This window comes from Apium graveolens, chromosome 4 (assembly GCF_009905375.1).
Source record: "Apium graveolens cultivar Ventura chromosome 4, ASM990537v1, whole genome shotgun sequence".
Lineage (NCBI taxonomy): Eukaryota > Viridiplantae > Streptophyta > Magnoliopsida > Apiales > Apiaceae > Apium > Apium graveolens.
This window is the reverse complement of record NC_133650.1, coordinates 302903632-302928894: the sequence shown is the minus strand read 5'-3', so window position 1 is coordinate 302928894 and position 25263 is coordinate 302903632. Positions and strand designations below refer to the sequence as shown.

Genomic DNA, 25263 nt, shown 5'->3' with positions numbered 1-25263 from the left:
AGTCAGTCTCTCTCTCACAAACACACACTTTCTTATACAAAACCCTAGTTTTAACCCCCCCTTAAACCTCCATCTCTCTCGCTCTCTCTCTCTCTGTGCCATGGCGATACACAAACAATCTCCGTCATCTCATCTCCTCCGTAGCTACGAGCTCCGTCTTCTCCGCTGCTCATTCTCACCGTCCGATCTCCCCTCAATTCAATCTCAGCCGTCAATTACATCTTCTCCCCCTCCCAACATCCAAACCCTATCCGACGAATTGCTCCAATTCATCGAGTCAGGCGAGTACGCCAAAGCTCTCTCGTCTAGCGCGGCTCGACAAATCTTCGATTTCGACGAGTCTAGTGATTTGGAGAATTCGAAGGAGAGTGCGAAGAGGTTTTATTCGGAGACGGTTATGGAGAGAGTTGAGTTGTTTTTGAGAGGTGATGATGACGAGAGGTTGTTTAGGGGCTTTGTTGTGATGGCGATTGGCGTTGCAGCTTTTCTCGCCTTTACGCAGTGTAATTTCACCGGGTTAGTTACTCGTTTATCCTTAGATTGCACATTTTTATATAGTCTCTCGTGTTTAGATACAAATGAATGTAGTGTAAAAACTAAGTGAGTTGTGTATTGATAATGTGTTTCGTGCAATTATGTATATATGCTTGTGTTTGAATAGAGTTAATTTAGTGTACGAACTAAGTGAATTATCTAAATTGTGTATGCTTTTTATCTTGCAATTATGTGTATATGATTGTGTTTAAATACAAGTTAATGTAGTGTACAAACCAAGTGAAAGATCTATATTGTGTATGTTTTTTAACGTGCACAATTATGTATATATGCTTGTGTTTAAATATGGACTCTTTTAGTGTACAAATTAGGTGAATTATATTTATCATTTTGTGAATCTTATATGCACTTCTACTGAAATGTGTTGTGTCAAGTATGAATTGAATTTCACGTTAAGCTTATATTGTGAATCTTATTTTTATATATATTCAATTGTGTACATATATTTGGTGATTTTTTGAGGTTTGAAATAGCTTTTGGTGGAATATGACTCTATATATGTATGTTTGGTTGAGATAATATTGACTCTCTCTATAAATATATATTCTTATACCTATTGCAGGCCACTAGAAAAATTTCCTTTGGTACCTCTGCTGACAATGAATCTTAAGGAGGCAAGTGATGGCTATTGGCTGGAGTGGGAAATTTGGGCACGAAATGAGCTGATGATTACGGGGGCTGAACTGCAGGGGAAATTCTTAAATTTGCAGGTACTTGTTTATGTCAAATAGTTTTTCTGGTTTCTTATCAGTTTATATATTTATTTTTTCATTTGTTTGATCCGTTATTCCTTAATTGAAATTACAATATTACAGGTATATGTTACTTTAACTTGGTGTTTGAGATTATTATGTAGCTGTTATGATTCTCTGTGCAGTTTATACCTAAGGTTTTTTCTGTCATTACTTTTTGCCTCTGTCCTCTTTTTTGACATTTTCAAATTAGAAAAGACAGAAATGAGAGCCACAATGATCTTATAATTTTTCTGCTGGCAGTTATCCTCAGCAGTGTATATTTGTTGAATCTGTTTTAAATTTGTACTGTTCACGGTTTACTAGTAAATAGGCCTTAGTTTGTAGCATGTGGATGATCTCTGGAAAGTACCGAGAATAAGAGACTGCAGATTTAGGAAGAAATTATATGAGGGAACAAGTAGCTTTTCATATTTCATAGGCTACTTATGTCTTATTTACAAAACAACCATTAGGCTAAAGAGAATTTTAGAACAAATACAGTGACATCTCTGCTCAAACTAATTCTTACTTGCGTGCTGTATATATTTACCGCAGTATAAAATGATTACAATTACAAGAACAGTGATTAACACCGTGGGAGATTAGCTTATATTCTTACATGAGCGGTTATTTATGATATTGTTCTTTCTGATTAGCATTTGTGTTCTACTCAATTAATTAATTTTTCGTTTCCATATACAGTATATAGTTTTTGCGAAAATATTGCTGATGAGGATAAAAGACTGGCTGCTGGATGAAAGTTTTGCTTCTCCCTATGATTTACAGAGCATCTCATGGTGGTTGGTTAGGCTTTTACTCATTCAACAGAAAGTCCTAGATGAGCTTTCTTCTTATATGTTTGATCTCTTGCAAGTTTTTATGCGTGAAAATTCAAATAATTTTGGGAGCGTGGTAAACGTCGTAAGCTATTGGGGTGCCAAGTTGCCAGAGGAGGAAGCACAGACCATAGTTGCAATGCTTCATTTGGAAATGGGTATAGTGGAACACATCTATGGCCGAGTTGATTCTTCCAGGTGAGTTTAATTAAGCATATCTTAATTTAGGAATCTGTGGTGGCCAAGTAATTGTAATGCAAATGATTTTTCTTTTCTTGTGCAACCGATTAGTTTCCGACACAGAAATGTTAAAAATATTACTCTTCCCTATACATTACATACATATTTTATTTTTTAAATTTGGAGGTGTTTGTGTTGTGTCCTAACAATTCTTTTGTACATTATGACACTAGATAAACAGCTGAGATATATGTGCATTTTTGTGCATCGAGGCACATGCTAATATACTTTTTGTATAATATACACAAATACAGCATATATTGATATAAATTTTTTGACTTGTTAGTTATTTCTTAATATCTTGCATTTAATGCATGTCATCTCATTCAGTTTTAGTTAGATCGGTGCTTGCCGCAATTTAGTTTAGGGAAACTTAATATTAAATTTTCCTTGTCTATGTGTTCCAGCCTGCACTTTAAATTAGCAGAAGCTGCATCTGGTCTCAGTCTCTCTGTTAGTGGAGCTTTGGGTTTCCGCACTGTGCATCAAGTATGTTTTAAAAAGATTCTCCTGAAATTTTGATAAATGCTGCTGATCCTAGCTAAAATATAATTTAATCGACACCATTGTTTGTAAATGTTCTGTGTATTGAGTTTTAATGGTTATATATACTATATCTGGATATAGGTTGAACCCAAAGCTCAGCTGGTGCTTTCTGTAGGTGGTGATAAAGTTGAAAACAGTTTGTTTGAACGTCATCATGTAACAAGTGAAAATTCTGATATATTATTGACACCAAGGCTAGTAGATGTCAATAATCAATCAGATAATGGCACACAATCAATTCCTAACAGTGGTGTAGCCATCCTAAAAGCTGTCCAACAGGCTGTCATATTGGCACAATGTCTGTCCATTGAAAAGAGCAGTCGGCATAACGAGATGCAAAGTAAGTGAAATGACTTTAGCTGCCTTCATTCATATCTGTCTCTAAATGGATTTCTTATACTATACAGTTTGTAAGAGAAGATTAGAGTAGTCTTTGCAGTAGTACTCAGTATGATTAGCAGTATTAATGTTTTTCTTAGTTAAAATTATCATTTATATAACTTATTTGCTAACTTAATCTGGGAAAAAGCTTAAAGTAGGGATGTGTTTTTTGTGTATTATTGTTGAAGAAATGCTATCACGTCATACCTTTGCAACCGCTTTAGTGGAATTAAATTATTGGTTTGTAGTCCCGGTACCCTAAATGTGTCCCTCCTTATTTCTGGGATTTACTCTACTCATCTAGTTTTTGTACACTTAATATTGCTTAGTAAATCATTACTCTTATATTTGTAATGAAATTATGCCTGCATGGGTCTGGTCCTTTTTTTTCCAAGTAGCCTGGTCTTTTAATGCTCGTGTCAACAAATATGTACAAATTCGGCTTAAAACTGACCACGTGGAACATCTATTTGAAATCCATATCTCATGAAAACAACAGATCTTGATTACATAGGCTAAATGTCATTTAATTAAAACCTAACCTATATTACCGGACATCGTGCAGGGAGGTCAGGTGTATTTGAATTTGTTAGCATGATAAAACAAATCCTGTAAGAAAAGAGTGATAACAAGTGGACCGACCAGGCGACCACTTCCTAGTTGTGCATCAGGCGAGCTTTTGACTTTACCAGGAAAAATGAATAATATACTTAAAGTTTTTGACCTTTTGGCCTAATCAAGATTGATTAACCACTAATGCCTGAACTATGTTGTGTCAATGTGTTACATGTAATGGGAATGGTGAAGGCTTTTAAGTTTACTACCCTGCTTCTAAGATATGCTTTTATTGTGCTCTCTATTCATTAGTGTTCTATTTCTTCAGGGTGGGAAATGGCCCCTTACATCGAGGCAATTGATTCTCAGCAATCATTGGATTTCATTGTAAGTTACTTTCATGAACTATAAATGCGCCCAGAAATACATTATTTGTGTTTTTTTTCTTTCCTGTATGGTGTACAAATAACTCTTGCTCTCATTTAAGGTGCGGTGTTTCTGTGACATACTACGTGTTCGATGGGAGTCTAGTCGTAGTCACACAAAGGAGCGTGCATTACTGATGATGGATAAACTAGTAAGATAAGCCGTTAATATATTATTATTTATATATCTAATAAATGATTGTCATATTTCAATATATATTGGAAGAAAATGTAACTGTTTGCTATAAGACTGTTATAGGCGCAGCTTCGGATTTTTATACTTAAAAATTATGAGTGATCTTAAACTTTACAGATTCTAATACTGAAGTTTGGTTAAATTAGATTTTTCTTGCACATACGAAACCACTTACCCATAGTCCTAAACATAGATTCAAAAATTGTTGAATAACATTTATGATCCAATTAAGGCCTCCTAAAACCTTGGGAGACTTGGTTACTAAAAAAAGACAAGGCAGTGCATCATCTTCCTTTGAATTAGTGTTGGTACCTGTGGACCTTTAATTTTTTTTGCAAGTTGAGGTAACATAACATAACATGTCTACACTGCTAAGTGGGTAAATAGGATATACTTATGTAGCAACTTGAAGACTATTAACTTCGTAACTAAGTACAGAAGTTGGTTATAGGTACTGTGTTCATGTTCTGTACTACTGTAGGCATGAGTTGGAAACTTTTCTCCAGCAATTAATGAAAAGACAAAAAATTGGAATGATTGTAGGTTGATGTTCTTGTTTGAATTATACTATTTTTCTATTGTAATTAGTCTATGTATTTGCCCATGCATAGAATTCTATGAGTAATGTATGTCTCCTAGTGTCATAACAGTTATTTTGGAAGATCGCCTTCTGTTTTAATCGGGACGCAAGACTCTGTGTTTTTTTGGCCTTGGGTAATAAGTGGGCGTGCAATGAAGACTAAGAACCTATATCATATAATACTTTTGTCTGCTTTGTTTTTGATTTTGCATTTAGGGTGTGGTTTAGTGTATTAGTTACTAGAACAAGGAAGTTTCAAGGTTTTATATATTTGTCGTGAGCCAAATTCAGGTAGTAGCACTATGAATTGTATAATATTTTGTGTTAATTCCTTGTTTGAGTTTTAAAATCCTTAAAGTATGTTGTAACCAGTGTTGTTTAATGCGCAGATTATAAAAAGGCGCAGTACCCAAATTTAAAACGTGAATCGAGAAGCGCCATTAATCGCGTGCCTTTTGACCCAAAACAAATATTCACAAAATTAACAAGAAAATAATACTTAAGATAATCTTAACACTTAAACTTACAAAAGAGCATAAATAAAATAATATTAATGTCAATATTGAAACTTTAAATGATAAGGTACACCAATTGAACAGTTTCAGTGTCTGTCCAACTCAATCTCCAGCTTACTTTGAGAAGGAGATTGAGATTTAGTGCCCATTGAGAGACCTGTTATGGAGGCTGATTGTTTGTGTGAAACACTTTAGGGTTGTTTTTCAGTTTACCCTTCTTTTTAAAGTGTTACCGTTTTTCCTGTTGTGAGCGCCTTTTAACGCTTTTTAGCGCTTTTTAGCGCCTTCTAGCGCTTCACGAGCGCCTTTTGGACGTTTTCAGAATCGCGCTAAATCACACATTTTCGAATTGCACACCTTGCGCCTAAGCGCGAAGCGCCATTAGTCGCGCATTTAACAACACTGGTTGTAACAAGGTTAAGTCATGATTTAAAACTTTTAGCCTGAGATGAGACAGGTTTCAAGTAGGATATTAAGATCTCTCAGCTTGGGGTATAATTTTACAAGGATAAACATAAAAGTAATATCCTCTATAAATAATTTTCTAGGTCTAGGTCTTTGCTTAATAAGGCTTGTACAGTGTACTTTGTATTATAGATCACTTCATTTGCTGGTTTATTGGTTTCATGTTTCTTGTTACCACAGCGGATAACTTAAACAGAAACATGGAAGAAAATTCAAATTTGTAGAAGATATTGTGTCATGTATGTAGAGAATTTTAATTTTATTCAAGTAATATCTTCTACTCGATGTGCTTTTCTGGTCTTATTTGATTTTTTTTCCTTCTTAATTTTAGGTCCAGGGTATCCGTGATACTTCTGTCTGTGTCACCAAAAGAATCTACTGCTGTTATGGAATTCATTTTCCGAGTATTCCTAAACTAAGGAAGTATGAACGAATCACTTGTAAAAAAATTTGCATCATGCTTTTTGCATATCTATCATTTACATTATTTTATAATATTATCTTTATCAATCTCAAGGTTATGTTGTTTCTATTTATGGAGCTGTGAGTGCTGAATTCCTTTTTTTTTATCTTTAAGGGAATATGGTGATCTCTTGGTGAGTTGTGGCTTGATAGGTGAAGCAGTTAAGGTTTATGAGGATCTTGAGTTATGGGATACTGTAATATATTGTTACTGGTATGATCAATGATTTACATTCTTTCCTTTTCTCCTTGACATTTCGTCATCCGTCTTCCTTTAAATTTTGTGTACACTCTCATACAAGCCTACAAGCCTTTGTGATGCTGAGTAACTTAAATTAAAAAAATGTTTGTTTGTGTAGCCTGTTGGAGAAGAAAGCATCAGCTGTGGAACTCATCAAGAAACGGTTGGCCGAGCGACCCAGCGACTCAAGGTTATGGTATGTGAAATTAGCTTATACTTTATTAAATTATTGCTTTATTGTTTTCTAAATATTATTCTTTATCTTAGTTTCTGATCCTAAATAACGTTGAATGAATTCTTGCCCTGTTTTTATGTGTATATCTCCGCTTCATTTCTGATAAAGTATGTAATTATGATATTTTTGGTGAATTCTTCTTAAAGTTCCTGCATGCAGTTTTAAACACTAGATTGCCCTCTGCATACATCGTTTTATTGAATAAATACGATAAAATACAAGCGAAGCGAGAACTCCAGTAGTTAAACAAGCTTATTTCTTGGGAGAAAAATGACTAAATTGACATAGACATGCAGCGAGCTGTGTTTTCGTTCTTTGTTAGACAATTTATTTCTCTACAAAGTGTCTTGATTTTCACCTTTCCTGCTTGTATTTTTTCAATTCTTCAGAACTATTAAATCTCTAATCTTTACTCAGGCCTTTATACTTGTGTTTTTGGATTTATTAATATTTTTACAGAAGTAAAGTCTGATATACACTATAGTTATTCATTTTCATGTAGGACTCATATTTTGCTACCTGTGCAAGAAATAAGCATTAGAGGATCTGTGGCTAAGTGCTTTCATTGTAAATCTTAAATAAGAGTTGTGTTTTTCTCGTAGGTGTTCGCTTGGTGATGTTACCAATGATGATGCTTGCTATGAGAAAGCCCTTGAGGTTTCAGAGAATAGATCTGCTCGAGCGAAGGTAATTCATCACATCTGTTTCCTAGACCTTACCATCCCCCGAGTCCAACTTTTTCATTTTCTTGTATAGTGATCAATCTAACCATACCTTTTGTTATGGGAACAGCGGTCTCTTGCTCGCAGTGCTTACAATAGGAATGATTACGAGATGGCGAAGGTCTTATGGTAGGATTTTAGTAGGTCTTTTATCTGTTTATATGTGTTTAAATGATATCTTTCTTTTTTCTGTTTTGTTTTTTCAAATTTTAATTATAAATTATAAATTAGGGAGTCTGCAATGGCGATGAATTCTTTATTTCCAGATGGCTGGTTTGCCCTTGGTGCTGCTGCCTTGAAGGTATGGTTTTGTTCATTGATACTGAAGCAAGTGATACAAGTAAAACTAGACATCGTATGAGAATGTGATGGATCAGAGATGATTGAAAATAAGCTAATGACAGTTGTTAAGGTCCTCTTCTCTTTTACACGTGAAAAAGCTGAAAAAACCTTGGACTTCTTCTGCCTACCCGCCCTTCTCTTTTCCTTTATATATTCCTTACTGTTTCCATACTTGCTTGTGTAGAAACAAGAATCTCTATTCTCTTCCACTGTACATATATAATTTCTCTCCATTTTGTAATCCAAACATAGTGCCCCTTCGACATTCCTCTCCTAGACCTTAATAGCAGTTGTTTTAGCTAAAAGGAGTTGAAGTACCAAAGGAGTGTTTGGCGAGACCACGAATAATTTTCACCGAAGCTAGGTATCTGCTCTCTTTAAGATCTATACATATAGAAATTTCTTTCCAGAATAAGCTGAATTGTGTAGATTTTAAGGAAGCTTTTACACATCAGATGAATACTGATGTTACTATAATTTAAAAAACTAAACCCCAACACTTTCCTAGTTTCAAAAAATATTAAATGAATCTCTATTTATACTTTATCTTAAAATATTTGTCATGTATTTACCAAACCCTTGTCAGTTTTTCCCCACCACCCATTTTCCAGTTGTTGGCAACAATTTCAAATTGGCTCTCAGAATTTGTAACAGCAGCCCGTTCTCATGCTTTTTTTCTTCTAATTTCGACAAATGTTTGTTCAATAGATTGTCCCGCTTTCACGTAATTATTTCTTACAATAAAGTTTTCCTGCTAAAGTTGAGAGAATTAGGAACACTCTCTTCTATATGCAGTAGACACAGTAGACACACTTAACTGCAGCCCAAGATCAGACTTAAGAACTAGGCAGAAAATGCACAGAAAACACACACACTGCTGTTTAACACAGGAGAGAACAAGGGAATTATTTCTGAATATAATCTGATTTCTGAGTTCTAATGATACAAATCTGCAGAGTACAATTTATAGTAGCAGCAGAATTTTCTAGAACAGAATTTTCTAGATGATTATTAGGTGCATGAGCCTAGTAGAATATTCTTGATGGTTATTAATTTCAAGTACATATTCAAGAACCTTCAAATACATGATTTATTTTAACAATTCTAGTACTTTCATGATGCCTTCACAATCTTTCTAGAACCTTCCAGAAGTTTGCACAATATTTCAACAATCCCCCTTTGTGTGAACTTCGGGTACTAAACGAAGTTGGGCTCTAAGAAACTCAAACTTCTCCTTAGGTAAAGCCTTCGTAAATATATCAGCAAGTTGTTCATTGGTATCCACTTTGATAAGATCAATCTCATTTTGCAGCACCTTCTCTCGTATGAAATGATAGTGAACTTCGATGTGCTTAGGTCTTGCGTGAAATACTGGATTTGAAGCTAGACGAATCGAACTCATATTATCACAATATAGCTCCACTGCTTCCATTTTAGAATGAGAAATGTCATTGAGCAGTCTCATTAACCAAACACACTCTTGTGCGGCAAGTGTCGCAGCATTATATTCTGCCTCTGTACTTGATAAAGCAACAGTAGCTTGCTTCTTGTTGCACCATGAGATCATCTAGGTCAAAAGTATAGCCGGAAGTAGATCTTCTTGATGACGGATCACCTGCCCAATCTGCATCGGTGAATCCACTAAGTAAAATCTCTGCACTTCGTTTATACATCAGCCCGTAGTTCATTGTACTCTTAAGATAACGAAGTATCCTATTAGCTGCATCCAAATGTGGCTTCCTTGGCTTTTGCATAAACTGACTAATAACTCCAACCGAAAAAGAAATATCGGGCCTTGTAATTGTCAAATATATTAAGCTTCCAACCAAAGTGCGATATGTCTTTACATTTTTTTAGCTCTTTCCCAATATTAGCTTTCAACTTCAGATTTTGCTCCATTGGAGTAGGTGCTGGTCTGCAATTAATCATCTTGAATTTCTCAAGGATCTTTTTAGCATATTGACCTTGAGAAACACGGATACCTTCCTTGCACCTTGATATCTCCAATCCAAGAAAGTGCTTTAGTTCTCCCAAGTTTTTCATCTCAAACCGAATAGCGAGTTCATCTTTCAATTTATTTATTTCTTGCTCATCGTTACCGGTTATTATCATGTCATCGACATATAATAACACAAGAACGTGCACCTTGTAATCTTTCTTTATGAATAAACTTGCATCGGCACTTGAAGAAACATATCCACAAAATGAGAGGTATTGAGCAATTTTTCCAAACCAGGCCTGCGGTGCTTGTTTAAGCCCATAAAGAGCTTTCTTGAGTCGACAAACATAACCTGGAAAATTCTTTGATTTAAATCCCGAAGGCTGCTCCATGTAAATCTCTCTATCAATGTCTCCATAAAGAAATGCGTTCTTCACATCTCGTTGCCAAAGTTTCCATCTTTTTGAGGCAGCCATAGATAAAGTAGCTCGAACGGACGCCATCTTTGCTACTGGACTGAAAGTTTCCTCATAGTGCAACCCGTATTTTTGGGAGAAACCACGAGCTACAAGCCTCGCTTTATATCGATCTACACTTTCATCGGATTTACGTTGGACTTTGTAAACCCATTTGCAAGAAATTGGTTTAACTCCTTCAGGTTTGGGCACTAGATCCCATGTCTCATTCTTATAAAGTGCTGATATTTCTTCCTCCATAGCAGCTTCCCAGTTCTGATTGCCTTTTGCATCTTCATATGTTGATGGTTCAGATTCATCAAAAGGGCCAGCAAAGAAACCTTCGATTATTTTATCATAATCAGCTCCAATAGTGTAGTTGTTGTACCTTTCATTCCTTCTTCGTGTTCTTTGTGATCTTCGTGGCAGCTGATCACTTCCTTGATCTCCATTATCTTCTTCATAATGTTCCTCACTTTCACTTGCATAATCATCGTGAGGTATGGTTGGACTTGGAGCATTTGTTTTGTCTTGTTTATATTCATTTTCATCGTTTGGCTGATTTGCAAGTTCCGTTAATATAGGTTTTACATAGTAAGACGATGTTTCATCAAATACAACATCTCTTGATGTCACAACCTCGAGTGTTTCAGGATCCGTACATCACCATCCTTTTCTATTAGGATCATGACCCACAAATACGCATTTCTTTGCCTTAGGATCTATTTTGGCACGCAGCTGATCAGAAACGTGAACATAGAATGTAGAGCCAAAGATTCTGAAATATGAAACCGAGGGCTTCTCATTGTAGAGAAGTTCGTAAGGAGTTTTCATGTTGATAACATCTGAGGGTAAACGATTTATCACATGACAAGCACACCTCATGGCTTCTGCCCATAATTCTTGAGGAAGACTTTTTGCATGTATCCAACTTCTACTCACCTCTTGTAAATGCCTTAATTTCCGTTCAGCAACTCCATTTTGCTGTGATGTTCGTGGACATGTAAATTGTCTTCTTATTCCATGCCTGTCACAGAAATCAGCAAACTCGTTTGATGTAAATTCCCCTCCATTATCGGTCCGCAAGCACCTAATCCTTCTTCGAAGCTCCCCCTCAACCTTCATCTTGAATTGCTTGAAGATTGAGAAAGTTTCAGACTTCTCCTTCATGAAGAAAACCCATGAAAATCTCGTATAGTCATCAACAATTACAAGCATATAGTGAAGTCCACTATAACTTGATGCATTGCTTGTTAATAAATCAGAATGAATCAGCTGCAAAGGTTTTGTACTTCTTATTGAAGATTTTTCGAACGGAAGACGACGTGCTTTGCCATATTGGCATCCTTCACAAACAACTTCACGATTAAAGCTTCCCAAATTAGGCAGCCCATTGACAATGTTATTGGCTGAAATATTTTTCATCTTCTCATAGCTTACATGTGCCAAACGAGCATGCCACAAAGATGCTTTATCTTGTCGGCTTGTTTTCTCCACAAAAGCTTCATTTGCCGACAAAACATATAGAGACCTGACTCTCTTTCTTTTTAGCACCGTGTCCGCATCAATGTTTTTGATATTTTCCAGGATTTTGAAATCATTTGGACCAAATAACACATATCGACCAGAATTTGTTAATTGAGAAACATAAATCAGATTTTTTGTCATACCTGGAACATGGTATACACTGGTCAGATTTACTGGTCCTTGCATTGCCTTAACCTTTACATTTCCTTCCCTTTCAACGGGATGAATGGAGTTGTCTGCTGTCACGATTGCTTTATTTCCGACGTATTCCTTTTGTTGTAAAAGTAAAGAATCATTACCTGTTAAATGATGAGAGCAACCTGAATCAATTATCCAATCTTTTGAATAATCGATATTTGCAAAACCTTTTTCTACATTGCCTTTATCAAGAGACGTTAAGGCTGATTCTTGTATAAAGTTCTTCAAATTTGTCGTCTCGGTTGCAAGACAAGTTCCCCAATCATTAGAATGTTCCTCGTTTTGAGAAATACTTGCGTTTCCTTCTACAAATCTTGATCTGCAGAACTTCTTTATATGTCCAGGTTTACTACACCTGTTACATATTATTTTCTTCCTGGCCTCGTATTGCGAATTGTCAGAATTCCTCTCCTTTTGATTGAAGTTCTTCCCTGGCCAGCTTCTGCGCTCATTTGAATCCTTGAGTTTCCATTGCTCCTCACTGTTGGAACTCCTTTTCCAATCAGCTGCTCCTTTGGGATTATTTGCCTTCCAACTCTTGTAATTATAAGTATGATGCCTTTGTTTTCTAGCGAACAGCACTTCATCATTTTCTGAAATTGAAGATTTCGCCATCTGCATTACCAAGGCTTCTTGATTGGTTAGCAGATTCTCCAATTCGACGATGCTAGGTTGATTTGCCCATCCTTGAATCGAAGTCAAGAACGGAGTGTACTCTTTCTTTATGCCACGAATAAGATATCTTCGCATTCGGGCTTCTTTGATAGGCTCATCTGGATCAAGTTCAGAAATTTCAGCACATAAATTCTTCACTTTTTGAAAATATTGAGCAATCGTCATGCTCCCTTGAGTTGTATTTGCCAACTCGTTCTCCAAAAATTGAAGTCTGGCCGTGTTCTTCTTTGTAAAAAGCTTCTTCAATGTTTCCCAAACGTCTTTTGGAGACTCTTTATCCCGAATATGATCAATTAGATCTTTGTGAATAGAGCCTCGTAATGCAAACAAGGCTTTCCCGCACTTAATCTTCCACTTTCTTCTTGATTCAGAATTTTCTAGTGTATCCGAAGGTAAATCCGTATCACCTCCATCAACGATATCCCAAAGATCTTGTCCTTGGAGATATGCCTTCATGCATATCCTCCAATACTGATAATTGTTTGTTAGTTTCTCCATTCCAAACTGATTTAATGCTCCACCATTGATATCCATCTCCTGGAATACAATCACCAGCTACAACAGCAGAATTTTTGTCTTAAACTAATTTTCTACCTGCCTTTTCGCTAGCAGCCTCTACTGAACACAACAGCTGATTCAACAGCTCTGATACCAAGTTGAGTAACCAGCTCATCTAAAATTTTAAGGTGTTAGAGGAAGGCCCCAATAGGATCATATATTTAACACTCCCCCTCACTCGAAAGCCCATTTATGGGTCGAAGAGTGGAACACCGGCGCCCATCTTTGGGGCATTAATTGCCTTTAGTGTCCACATTAAATTGTGAGAATATTGGGGGTGGCTGGGAATCGAACCTTAGTTCTCTCGGCAGCCTAAGCTCTGACCAAGTTGAGAGAATTAGGAACACTCTCTTCTATATGCAGTAGACACAGTAGACACACTTAACTGCAGCCCAAGATCAGACTTAAGAACTAGGCAGAAAATGCACAGAAAACACACACACTGCTGTTTAACACAGGAGAGAACAAGGGAATTATTTCTGAATATAATCTGATTTCTGAGTTCTAATGATACAAATCTGCAGAGTACAATTTATAGTAGCAGCAGAATTTTCTAGAACAGAATTTTCTAGATGATTATTAAGTGCATGAGCCTATTAGAATATTCTAGATGGTTATTAATTTCAAGTACATATTCAAGAACCTTCTAATACATGATTTATCTTAACAATTCTAGTACTTTCATGATGCCTTCACAATCTTTCTAGAACCTTCCAGAAGTTTGCACAATATTTCAACAGCTAAATCATTTGGATCACTATTAATTCTGGTGTGAATGATTATTTTAAATAACCTAATGTTGCTCCTTCCTCCATGATAACTAAACTAAATCAAAGTAGCCTAATAAAATTTAATATAGACATTTGTGCTTAATTCTGAAGTATTAAACTAAACATCATTTTTCCTTGGCAATTGAGAAAGTGTACTCTACGACTGAAGGTTCTACGAGCTCTTCAATGTAATAGTGCATGCTTACAACAACTGATCGATAGTTTTACCAGAAGATATACACGTCCAATAAATATTTCTCTTTTTCGTTAAGCTTTCTGTTTCAGCAACCATAAATATGCAAATACAAACATTCGGTCATGGATTCATCTCCCTCCCTAAATCTAAAATTTCAAACAATGATTTCATGTCTCTCTCACTAAAATGCATATCATCTTATAGATTTTACTTTCACTGCTCAATAACATGTAGGCTAGGGATGTTGAAAAAGCAATAGCTGGATTTACACGCTCTGTTCAGCTTGATCCCGATAATGGAGAGGCTTGGAATAATATTGCTTGTTTGTAAGTTCTTCTCTTTATGTTAATCTCTTGAGCTCTATTTTAATTGCCGCTTATTGTTAGTCATCTTTGTTTCCTTACATTCTACTCTTTTGTGGCTTCCATGTACTATCCTTGATAACAATTAATAAATTTCGAAGGACAAACTTTACATTGATCGTCTTGAATTGAATATAGTCATATGGAATCCATAGAAGTCGAATGTTAAACCTATGACCTATCTTTTGGAAACATTGATGATGCAAACATGTCTTATTAATAGTTTTGCTACTTGAAAACAGAACAATTAATTTCTTGTCAAGTGTGTTTACGGTATAAAAGTTGACATGTACAAGTTAATGAGATGAAAGTTGCCTCTCACCGGGAATTTTGGACCTTGTATCTACCTTACTTCAACATAGATGATGTCAGGTGAGAGGAAACTATATTTAGGGCCTTGAAATAAACTTTTAACTATCAATATTTTGAAATATCTTAATAGCACCTATTCTGTAGAAGCTGTTAAGTTTGAAGTTGTTTTTTAAACATTAAATGGCAAGGACTTGTAGCTACTCCAACCTTGAACATACTGATAAACCAACCTTGAAAGAAATATAAAGTTTTTTACTGGTCGTCTTTTAGAATGAGTGCAGAGTGTAGCCTAATCTTATCTTGGAAATTCTATAAAAATCCATTTTAATTCATCTTTTTGTTTCCCTTCAAATTGAAATGGTTCACAATCCATCTAAACATCTTTGCAGGCATATGATTAAGAAACGGAACAAAGAGTCTTTTATAGCATTTAAAGAAGCACTGAAGTTCAAGTACTTTCCCTCTCCCGCCCCTCTCCCTGCCCCCTCTCTACATCTTTGTAGACAATAGACATTTATATTTTGGCTGTAAATTAGTTGAATTTTTTGCATCCGTCATGCAGGCGAAACAGCTGGGAGTTATGGGACAACTTCAGTCATGTTGCTGCTGACATTGGCAATTATAGTCAGGTAATATTTGTGTGCTGATAGTAGTTGACTTACAAAATGTAATGGAATGACTGAGTTGTTATATACAGTTATACTAACATATGTATGTTTATTCAGTTCGATTTTAATGCAGCCTAATAGATCATGTATTACAATATTGGTTTTTTGTTGTTAGCTGAGGCTGTATAGACTTACTGTACCCCCTACACTTGTTATTTATCTATCTATAGCAGTTCTTACTGCAAAATATTATCGGCTTGATGCTGTTACATGGACAACTTTTTAAGCCTTCACATTGATGATCCTCACTTTATCGATAAATGATAATTACTTGGTGACTCGTATTGGACGGATAGTATGTAGTATAGGAGCTGGTGTAATGATCATAGCAGTCTTACATGGTAGGAACTTTAGATTTTTTATGTGATAAAGTTAGTAATAACCCATGCACAATTTTTGTTGATAGACTGAAAAGTACAAGTTATTGATCATAGTTATATTCCAAGGTTGGTACTTCATGCTAATTATGGATATGATGGTTACGATGGACTAAACTAAATGGTGATCTCAATATCGCTCTCTTTCTTATTAGACCCGATTATAATAGATATAGTTCTTGTATAAGCTTGATTAGTTTCATGAATAATTAATAACATGAAAATGTAGATTGATCCCAAAGCTATTAGTTTAAGAAGGTTCGAGTGTATTATCTTTTGTCCAGTATACTCTCTTTGGGGGATTGTGCACATGTTTTCCTTCGTACGTTGAGCATCTTTTTCATGTCTGTTCTGGGGGTCTAAAGCCTTATAAACATAATATTATCATCGATTCACGGGCAGCTGATTTTTGTGATTTTGTTCTATTCAGTTTACAGCATGCTAATGCATTTGCGACAGTTAATTGCTTTATTATTCATAAACAGTAGTTGATACTTTTTGGGCAGGCACTTGAAGCTGTTGGGAAGATGTTAGAGTTAACTAACAATAGAACATTCAATGTTGGGCTACTTGAGAAGATACTTCTAGAGATTGAACATAGAAGTACAAGCAGCCAAACTCAGTCTTCCTTAGGCAACAACGGAAGCGCCTGTAACAATAATATTCAAGGTGATTCAGATGTTAATTCTGTTGCTGACATGTCATCTTCTGAATTCGATATGGCTAGAACACGGGAAACCAGTTACTTGATAGAAGTGCTTGGGAAACATCTAAAGCAGGTAGATACATTAGAGTCATTACGAATGTTAAGGTCACTGTAATTGGAGCATGTATTTTGGGGATTTGTAAAGATGCAGGGAATTATTCATTTTATAGTGGGTGGGGGGGGTGTGTTAATGTTAATAGTATATATCAGCCAAAGGGCCCACTTCCTTAAATATTGTACTCCTTTGATATTGTTTTGATATTTTTCTTTCTGGTTTAGATTGTGTGCAGTGGAGGAGGACCAGAGGCGTGGGGATTGTTTGCAAGGTGGCACAAACTAAAAGGAGATTTGACAATGTGTTCAGAAGCCTTACTGAAGCAAGTTAGGGCGCTGCAGGTATAACTTATTACCGTAGCATTATATGATTTCATTATAGCACCATGCTTTTAGAAGTGGTTTACCTCTCTTTTGTCCTAAAAGACTGACTTAAATTGCTATCTGGTATATCATTTTCCTTTCATATATTTGATCATCGATAATCTCTTGCAATTATACCTTCAACAACCTGCTAAAGATGAATACCATTCGATGTTCCTCTTCTTTCTCTCACTGTTTAAGATTCATATATCTTTTTTACCAAAATGAAAATAGAAATGCAAAAGTTTGAGTTGTGGTGAATGGATAATTAGTCGGATCATAATTCAGTCTGCACTAGAGTCCAAGCCATGTATAATAAGTTATTCTTTAAGTCGCCAAGTCGAGCCTTGTCGACTTAAAAAGTTTATTACAATCATCCGAGGTGAGCTGTTTCTTATTTGCAGGGATCTGATTTGTGGAATGATGGTGACCGTTTTAAAAAGTTTGCACATGCTTCTTTGGAACTTTCCAAGGTGTATATGGAACTTGGTTTCCTAAATAATAGTCGAAAAGAATTGTTTGCAGCTGAGATGCACCTAAAGAACACAATTAAACAGGTTAGCTACCTTGCCTTTTCTAGTTTTTTTTATTTCTGATCTAGTATAAATGTATTAAATCTATGTGACCTGTCGTATGCTGCATGCTAGAAAAGCCATCTTTGGTGATATCAAATACTTCAGCTATTTTCTGTTTTCCGTTGTATACTAGTGAGATTCATGTGTGTTTGCAGGCAACTAAATTTTCGGAATATGAAGAGTTTAGAGATCTTCAGGCTTGTCTTGGCATTGTGCAAACTAAATTGCAAGAGAGTTTGATGCCTGTTGCATAAACTTTATGGACGTAATTAATGATGGTGATAACCCTTTTGGCCACAACAATCAGTATATGGAAAATTAAAGGTATGTAATATGAAGCGATTTTTATTCACCGGAGGCTCAAGCTTATACTAAATTAGAGAAAACGAATTTTTTCGTCACCCGACTTATCGTGTCTTTAGAAACTTACCATTCTATTATAAATTTTTTTCTTTTTCTCCCTAATGTTAGGTTCATATATTTTTAGTCACTAACGTTAGGTTCGGATTTGATTATTAGCATTATGTCAATTTTTTGTATCATTATTAAAACATAGTGGTAGTCTGTAATATTTTAATGATTTGATATATGTCTATATCTTTATATATAGTACTCCATATGTTCCCCAAGACGTTTACCTTGGGTGATGAGATTTTGACACGCATTTTATAACTCCTAAAAAATGTAGTTTCATGATTTATTTTTTTTCTGAATAAAAATTTTTCGTTTAAATTTTTATATACAAAAAGAAAATTTTAAAAATCGGTTATAAAACTATGTTTATAAGAAAAATATCTTGTGAGAGTTGTTTGGTTTAATACCAAATTCACATTATTACAACATTATTCTATTTTTGTGTTTATATATGTACTTGTTTCACGATTCTATTAGAATGGAGGGGTTTATAGTTTTGATTCTGGGTCCGGTAAGAGTTGCATGAAAGAGTTGTGATTAGTGATTTTATTGGGTTTTTGAAAGTGTCCATGTGGAAGTTTGGTGAAATATTGATATGTAACTTTTTAATGATTTTAGTACTTTATGATCAGTTTACTAATTTGATTGTATTGATTTTTTTATTTTCTTATTTCCCAAATCTCTTCAATCAAAGAAATCTCCTAGAAATTTTAGTAGTATCTTCTGCCTTGTATATGCAATAATTAAATAATCCTCTTAATCTTAAAAGGCTAAAACTGTTGCTCCTATTAGGAATATATTAGCATTGTTGACATTGGAATGCCTCTAATAATTTTGGTTTGGTTTTGAGTTTAGTACCCCACCTAAAAAATAACAAACGTATATGATTTGATTTTATGCATCTGTTTACAATGTATATACGTCTGTTCCGACCAAACGTTTAAAACAATATGCGTCCTTCCCATAACAGACGTATATTGTTATACGACTCCTCCATATGTATCTGGCAAACTCAGACACATATAAGCTTTTTTATAAGACGTATATGACACTTTTTATACTAGTTACCACTATGTTTTAATAACGCTACAAAAAGTTGACAAAATGCTAATAATCAAATCCGAACCTAATGTTAGTGACTAAAAAAATCCGAACCTAACATTAGTGAGTAAAACAAAAAAAATTATAGTTGAGTGGTAAGTTTATAAACACACAATAAACTGGGTGACGAAAAAATCCATTTTCCCATTAATTTATTGTTTGTGATTTTGTACTATTTGTTTCTTTTCATCAGCATACATCTCCTTCCAGTGTGATTGTTCTTGCCCGCATGCTTGCACTTTTTAGACAAGCTGGAAAAGGACCGGTAAAATCATTTCGGTGAATTTCAAGCCAATGGTAGCCTTAGTGCACATATAATTCTTATTGGTTGTGCAGTTTCTGATGAGACCTCATACAAGGTAGTGGTTGTTAACCATTAGCAGTTTTTTGGACACAAGTTGAAGTTTAATCTTACAAGGGAAAATGGTATCAGGGGCATAAGATGGACAGTTTTGCTAATTTAACACCTACCTATCTCACATTTTTGCCTTTGACAGGGTTTCATCGTCCTAATGAGTTTGTGATCCACCTACCTATCTCGATGAAGAATATTTTATCTCAGTAATGAAGTTAATATTTTCTACCCTGTAAAAAAATATTTAAAGCCAAGAGCTTTGACAGGGTTTCATCGTCCTAATGAGTTTGTGATCCGGCCTTTGCGTAGGAGTTTAATATTTCTTATCTCAATAATGAGGTTAATATTTTTTTCTTTGATTGTATTAATCAAGCAATTCAAGATTTCTCTAAATATTAATTATTGATTGTCAATTTAATATATTCTTTTAAACTATGATAGCCAAAGTCAAATAATTTTTATTTGAATCCAGTCCTTTTCTTCTTTTTTTACCATGATTTGAATCCGGTCCATCCATTATATAGTTCCATGATAGGGGTAAAAGATAAAAGACAAATTACAACTGAGTATATACATTTTTACAATATTTATTACCATTACCTGTATATACTTTCTAAACTCGATTGTTATCCTAAAAGAACTTTTACATTTATTTATATATTTATGTCTCAGATCCTATGACATGTAAAGTTAGAGACCGTCATTTAATATGACACAGATAATTTCATAGTTGTGTATAATTGTGCACATTTTAGTACATAAACATAAAAATACATGAACGCGAAATTATATAAGAAATTTAGCATAAATTTGGATTACTCTTCGGTAAAAGATAAGAAAGGTATATACATAAATAAATAGATATTTCTAAAATTTTATAATTACATATTATAAATAAGGTAATTAATCAGGAGCCAACGTGGGTTGGGGGGACAGTCAGTCAACCCACAGCAATGAAACATTGTGGGAGGAAGCAATGTTTCAATGCGGGTCTTGACTTCCGCAATGAAACATTGCGGGATGTCGCTGTGGGAGGAAGCAATGTTTCAATGCGGGTCTTGACTTCCGCAATGAAACATTGCGGGATGTCGTCATGCACAAGGAACATTACGCAATCCGCAATGTTTCATTGTTGGGTAGACTCCTAGTTTTTAATGTCCCAACTCCCCTCTCTTTAGCTTTTAATGTTCTTTTAACTTATTCTAATATTTAACTTATTTATATAAGTATAAAAATAATATTAATGTTCAACAGTAATTAATTTTTTAAAATATGTTAACATTAAATATAAGTAGTAGTAATATTTTAAAATATTATCAGTTTTAATAATAAATTTATCAATTTTATTTTTTCTGTACTTTTTCTTTAAATTATCCTATGAATTATTTTAGTTTAAAAAATAATATTATTAATTTTATACTTTTTAGTGAATTGAGTTATTTTAGTTTAAAAAATTTATCAACAGTTAAAACTATTTTTTTGTGCAAAACTTATTTTATGTGCCAATATTAATTAGAATTGACTGGTCAACAGAGCAGAAACTTGACTGACACACCGCAATGAAACATTGCGGTTGTTAGGACACCCCGCAATGCTTCATTGCGGCAATTTCAACAGTCAAATGGAATTTTTTCAGCAAAATTTTTTCTGTGCTAAATTTAATTTTGTGAATTTTAAAATTCAGATTTTCACCTATAAATAGTCCTGCCTTATCTCATTTTTTTTCAACATTCTCTTCTCTATTTTCATTCTACATTTTCTCTTCAACATTATCTTCTCTATTTTTCGAAAAATGGTTTTCTACTATGATTTTGACAATAATAAGGTAATTATCGATGGTGTAGCTTACGACGGGCCCGAAGGAGAAGAAGACATGGCAATAGCTCTCCGCCGTATTCAAATGGCGCTTGAGCGCAAGAAAAAAAGGAAAATGAAGTTAAAGCGAAGGCGGAAAAGTCGAAGAAAAAGAAAGACGACGATAAGGGTGATAAAGGCGGTTCTTCCAACACCGTTAAAGTTTGATCATTCTCGTCGACATAAAATGTTATTATGTATTTTCTTTGAAAAAATATTTGAATGTACTCCATTTATATTTGAATGAAATAAATTATTTAATATTTTATTTTTCTTGTACTTGTCTAATTTATTTTATCAATTTTAAATTTTAATAAACAAATATAATGCTAAAATTTGAAAATGTGAAAAACTAAAAAAATGAAAATTTATCGAATTTTCGTTATCTATAAAAAATATAAAACAACTTAGCCCCCAAAATGTTAAACATTTCTTGGTAACAAACTATATAAAAATAACTCGGCCACCTGCCGCATTTTATTTAAGAAATAATATTTCTTAATTATTATAATCATTATATTTTAACATCCATATAGTTGGATCGTCAAAATTTGTATTTTATAACTTACATGTCAAGAAATATCATTTGACATAACTATTATACAAAATTTTCACAAAAATATGTAAAATAGTTGCATATTATAATTAAGTTACTCTTATAAACATTTATATTTTCAAAATAACATTTAACATATTAAATGAAATATAATAAGTCTAGAAACTATTTTTTATAATTTTTTTTGATTAATTTTCTAATTTTAAAGAAAATAACAAAAATAAACAACTCAACCGCAATGTTTCATTGCGGTGGACACTTCCACCCGCAATGAAACATTGCGGGGGTACGTTGTAAAGTTTTTTTTAAACTGCAAATATTTACAGTTGTTGGCTTGTGGGTTTGTACAGTGCCGCAATGTTTCATTGCGGCCATCGCAATGAAACATTGCGGCCGTGCATTTAATGCACACACCTACCTTAATTTGTCTGTATTTTTTATCTTATATTGCTGTTTTTACTGCTGCTTAACATTCTGCTCAAATTTATTCTTCTGAAAAAAAGGTTAGTATTCAATATTCATGGCTTCTTATTTATTTGATTATTCAAGTTCATCTAGTGATCATAACGATTTTAATTATGTTACCCCCCAGACAAAAAAGAGGGTTTATCGTAAATTTTTTAATGATGATGAAGTAATAGATGTTGATAGTATTGAAGATAAAGTTAATGATCCGGGGAAGCGAAAAACGCATAGTGATGATGATGTTGGTTTCGGTTGGAAGAATCACGATGTTCACGGTGATTCCGATGATAGTAATGATTCTTTTAATGGCGATGATGATGATAAAATTAACGATGAAAATTTTATTGGAAATATGAATGATGTAGTTCCTTGTGTTGGTATGATATTTGATTCGTTGGATGAAGCGGAAAGTTTTTATCGAGGTTATGGTCGAAGTATAGGGTTCGAGATAATTATTCGAAGTAGTCATAAGCATTCAAGAAATGGTGGTATATCGTCACGTTTGTATATATGTCGAAAGGGTGGAAGATTGGGCCCAAAACCCTTGGAAGTTGAAGATAGGGCTAAAGGGAAACGACCTCGAGATGTTATTCCTCGAACTTGTTGTCGTGCTCGTATGTGTGTTGCTCACAAAGTAAGCTCAAACAAATGGGAAGTAACCAAGGTCAACCTAGAGCACAATCATACTATGGTTACATCGGATAAGGTAAATTTCATGCAAAGATCACGCAACATAGATCCGTTTACCCGATCTTTGATTGAGTTATTCAACAAATCGGGTATCGAGACCCCGAAAGTGATGAATTTACTTAGTGAGACGTGTGGTGGTATTGAAAAAATTGGGTTTTCCGCTCAAGACGTACGAAATATAATACGTGACATTCGAAGACGGGTTTTTGATTCCGGTGATGCGGAGTGTGGATTGGTTTTGTTACGAGACTTGCAAAAATAAAGTGATGGCAATTTTTTCTACCGAGTGGATGTGGATGAGGAGAATCGGGTTAGGGGTTTGGTGTGGGTTGATCCTCGTTCGCTTAACGCGTACAAGAATTTTGGAGATGTGGTTACTTTCGACTCGACATATCGGACTAATAGGTATGACATGCCTTTTATTCCAATTACGGGAGTGAATCACCACTACCAAAATATTTTGTTTGGATTTGCACTTATAAGGGACGAGAAAGAGACTACTTATAGATGGGTTTTGAAGACTTGGTTGGAAGCGGTCGATAACAAGCCACCTATTACCATTATTACGGATCAAGACATCGCTTTAAGTAATGCCATTTTCGAGGTTATGCCTAACACCAACCATACATATTGTACGTGGCATATTAGTAGCAAGTTTCCCGAGAAACTATCTACTTTGTATACTCAATACTCGGAGTTCAAGACGGATTTTAATGCATATATCTACAAGTCATTGTCACCAACGGAATTTGAAGGTAGGTGGAAGGACTTGAAAGAGAAATATGATCTTGAAAATCACGATTGGCTAAATGATATGTATGGAATTAGACGGCAATGGGTTTTTACTTTCAAGAAACAACATTTTGCCGCCGGTATGACTACCACCTCAAGGAGCGAGCCTATGAATTCATTTTTTGTTGAGTATGTGAAAGCGTCGACCGGTTTGAAAGAATTCATTGAGAATTCACAAAAAGCTTTGGAGTCACAATATTTACGGGAGGTTCAAGCCGATTTTGACACCGAGTACAAGGAAAGGAGACTATTCTCTAACTCGTCAATGGAGATACATGCCTCCAAGATATACACAAAAGAGATGTTTAAGCGATTTCAGAAAGAGCTTCAAAAAAGTCAATCTTTTGTTGTGAAAAGCATGAAAGGTTGTGGAGATTATCTTTCAAAGATGTATTTGGTAGAAAAGACCACCTTGCCGGAGATTAATAGAATGAATTTTTTCTTGAAGGTTTCCATCGACGGGAGTTATTCTTGTACATGTAAAAAATTTGAACATTCCGGGATGATTTGTAGACACATGATCCGTTACCTTAACAAGAAATAAAAGACGATGATACCGCCAGATCTTGTAACAATGAGGTGGACAATAAACGGAAACAAAGTTGCGGGACCTCTACCGTGTACCCCTCGAATGCTTGGTAATGTTGTAGAATCTCAAACGACAAGATATAGTGGATTGTGTAAAGCTTTCCAAGGTTTGTCCGTTGTTGGTAGTTGCTCCGTTCCGCGGTACAATTACTTGATGAGCGTGATCAAGAGAGAAAAGGAGTATGTGATTAAGTTTTTTTCCGGGAGAAGAGAGAGAGAAAAAAATAAATGAGGACTATGAAAGTGATGATGAAGAAGATGACCCGTTATTAGATCCCCCAAGGTCACAAACAAAAGGACGTCCAAAAGTGGGTAGATTCAAAAGTGGTATCGAGACGTCAAGTTCAAATAAAGAATTTTGAAAGTGCAGTTTTTGTGGGGCGAGGGAAGAAGGCCATGATAGAAGAAATTGTCCCTCGAGATTATTAGGAAAAAAAGGAAAAAAATGATTGTAATTTCTTATCATGTACTTTGAAATATTAATAAATTTTAATTAAATATTTTCAATGTTGTTAATGTAGTACTTGTTGTCATTATTAATAATCCCAAAAAAAGAAGTGACTCCAAAAAAAAAAATTGAAAAAAGTTATTTTTGAAGATTTTTTTTTTCAAAATTAGGCAGAAAGTTTTCTGTAAAACAGAAAAAGTATTATATAAAAAATAAATCATTTGCAAGTGCAGTA

The 25263-nt window shown here is 34.6% G+C and overlaps 2 protein-coding genes across 4 annotated transcripts; both read left to right on the top strand.

Annotated features, from left to right (window-relative positions):
- Positions 1–20071, top strand: LOC141721457 (uncharacterized). 3 transcript variants are annotated; one of them, XM_074524391.1, is made up of 22 exons: positions 7–516; positions 1118–1265; positions 1992–2323; positions 2773–2854; positions 2993–3251; positions 4176–4234; positions 4335–4424; positions 6360–6451; positions 6606–6704; positions 6850–6927; positions 7569–7653; positions 7759–7817; positions 7920–7989; positions 14583–14674; positions 15412–15474; positions 15585–15651; positions 16574–16846; positions 17053–17169; positions 17595–17747; positions 17921–18089; positions 19474–19639; positions 19778–20071. In XM_074524391.1, the coding sequence occupies exons 1-20, from the start codon at positions 101–103 to the stop codon at positions 18017–18019; spliced, it is 2733 nt and encodes a 910-aa protein (XP_074380492.1). In that variant the 5' UTR covers positions 7–100; the 3' UTR covers positions 18020–18089; positions 19474–19639; positions 19778–20071. The 3 variants fall into 3 exon arrangements, with proteins under 3 accessions (XP_074380493.1, XP_074380492.1, XP_074380491.1); XM_074524390.1 differs by having other exon boundaries at positions 19474–20071; XM_074524392.1 differs by lacking the exons at positions 17921–18089; positions 19474–19639; positions 19778–20071 and having other exon boundaries at positions 1–516; positions 16574–16736; positions 17595–17731.
- Positions 20072–23612: 3541 nt separating this feature from the next.
- LOC141719981 (protein FAR1-RELATED SEQUENCE 5-like) lies at positions 23613–24735 on the top strand. Its single transcript, XM_074522343.1, has 2 exons — positions 23613–24440; positions 24643–24735. Exons 1-2 carry the CDS (start codon positions 23613–23615, stop codon positions 24733–24735), a joined length of 921 nt encoding a protein of 306 aa, XP_074378444.1.
- Positions 24736–25263: the final 528 nt, after the last annotated feature.

What these genes read in the sequence shown, in the direction of transcription:
- LOC141719981 (XM_074522343.1), top strand. Translation starts at nt 23,613, where the DNA reads ATGCCTTTTATTCCAATTACGGGAGTGAATCACCACTACCAAAATATT. An exon ending in GAATGAATTTTTTCTTGAAG is followed by an intron (nt 24,441 to 24,642) that starts GTTTCCATCGAC and finishes GTAATGTTGTAG; the next exon opens with AATCTCAAACGACAAGATAT.
- LOC141721457 (XM_074524391.1), top strand. Translation starts at nt 101, where the DNA reads ATGGCGATACACAAACAATCTCCGTCATCTCATCTCCTCCGTAGCTAC. An exon ending in ATAGATCTGCTCGAGCGAAG is followed by an intron (nt 7,654 to 7,758) that starts GTAATTCATCAC and finishes TTATGGGAACAG; the next exon opens with CGGTCTCTTGCTCGCAGTGC. An exon ending in AAAGAAGCACTGAAGTTCAA is followed by an intron (nt 15,475 to 15,584) that starts GTACTTTCCCTC and finishes TCCGTCATGCAG; the next exon opens with GCGAAACAGCTGGGAGTTAT.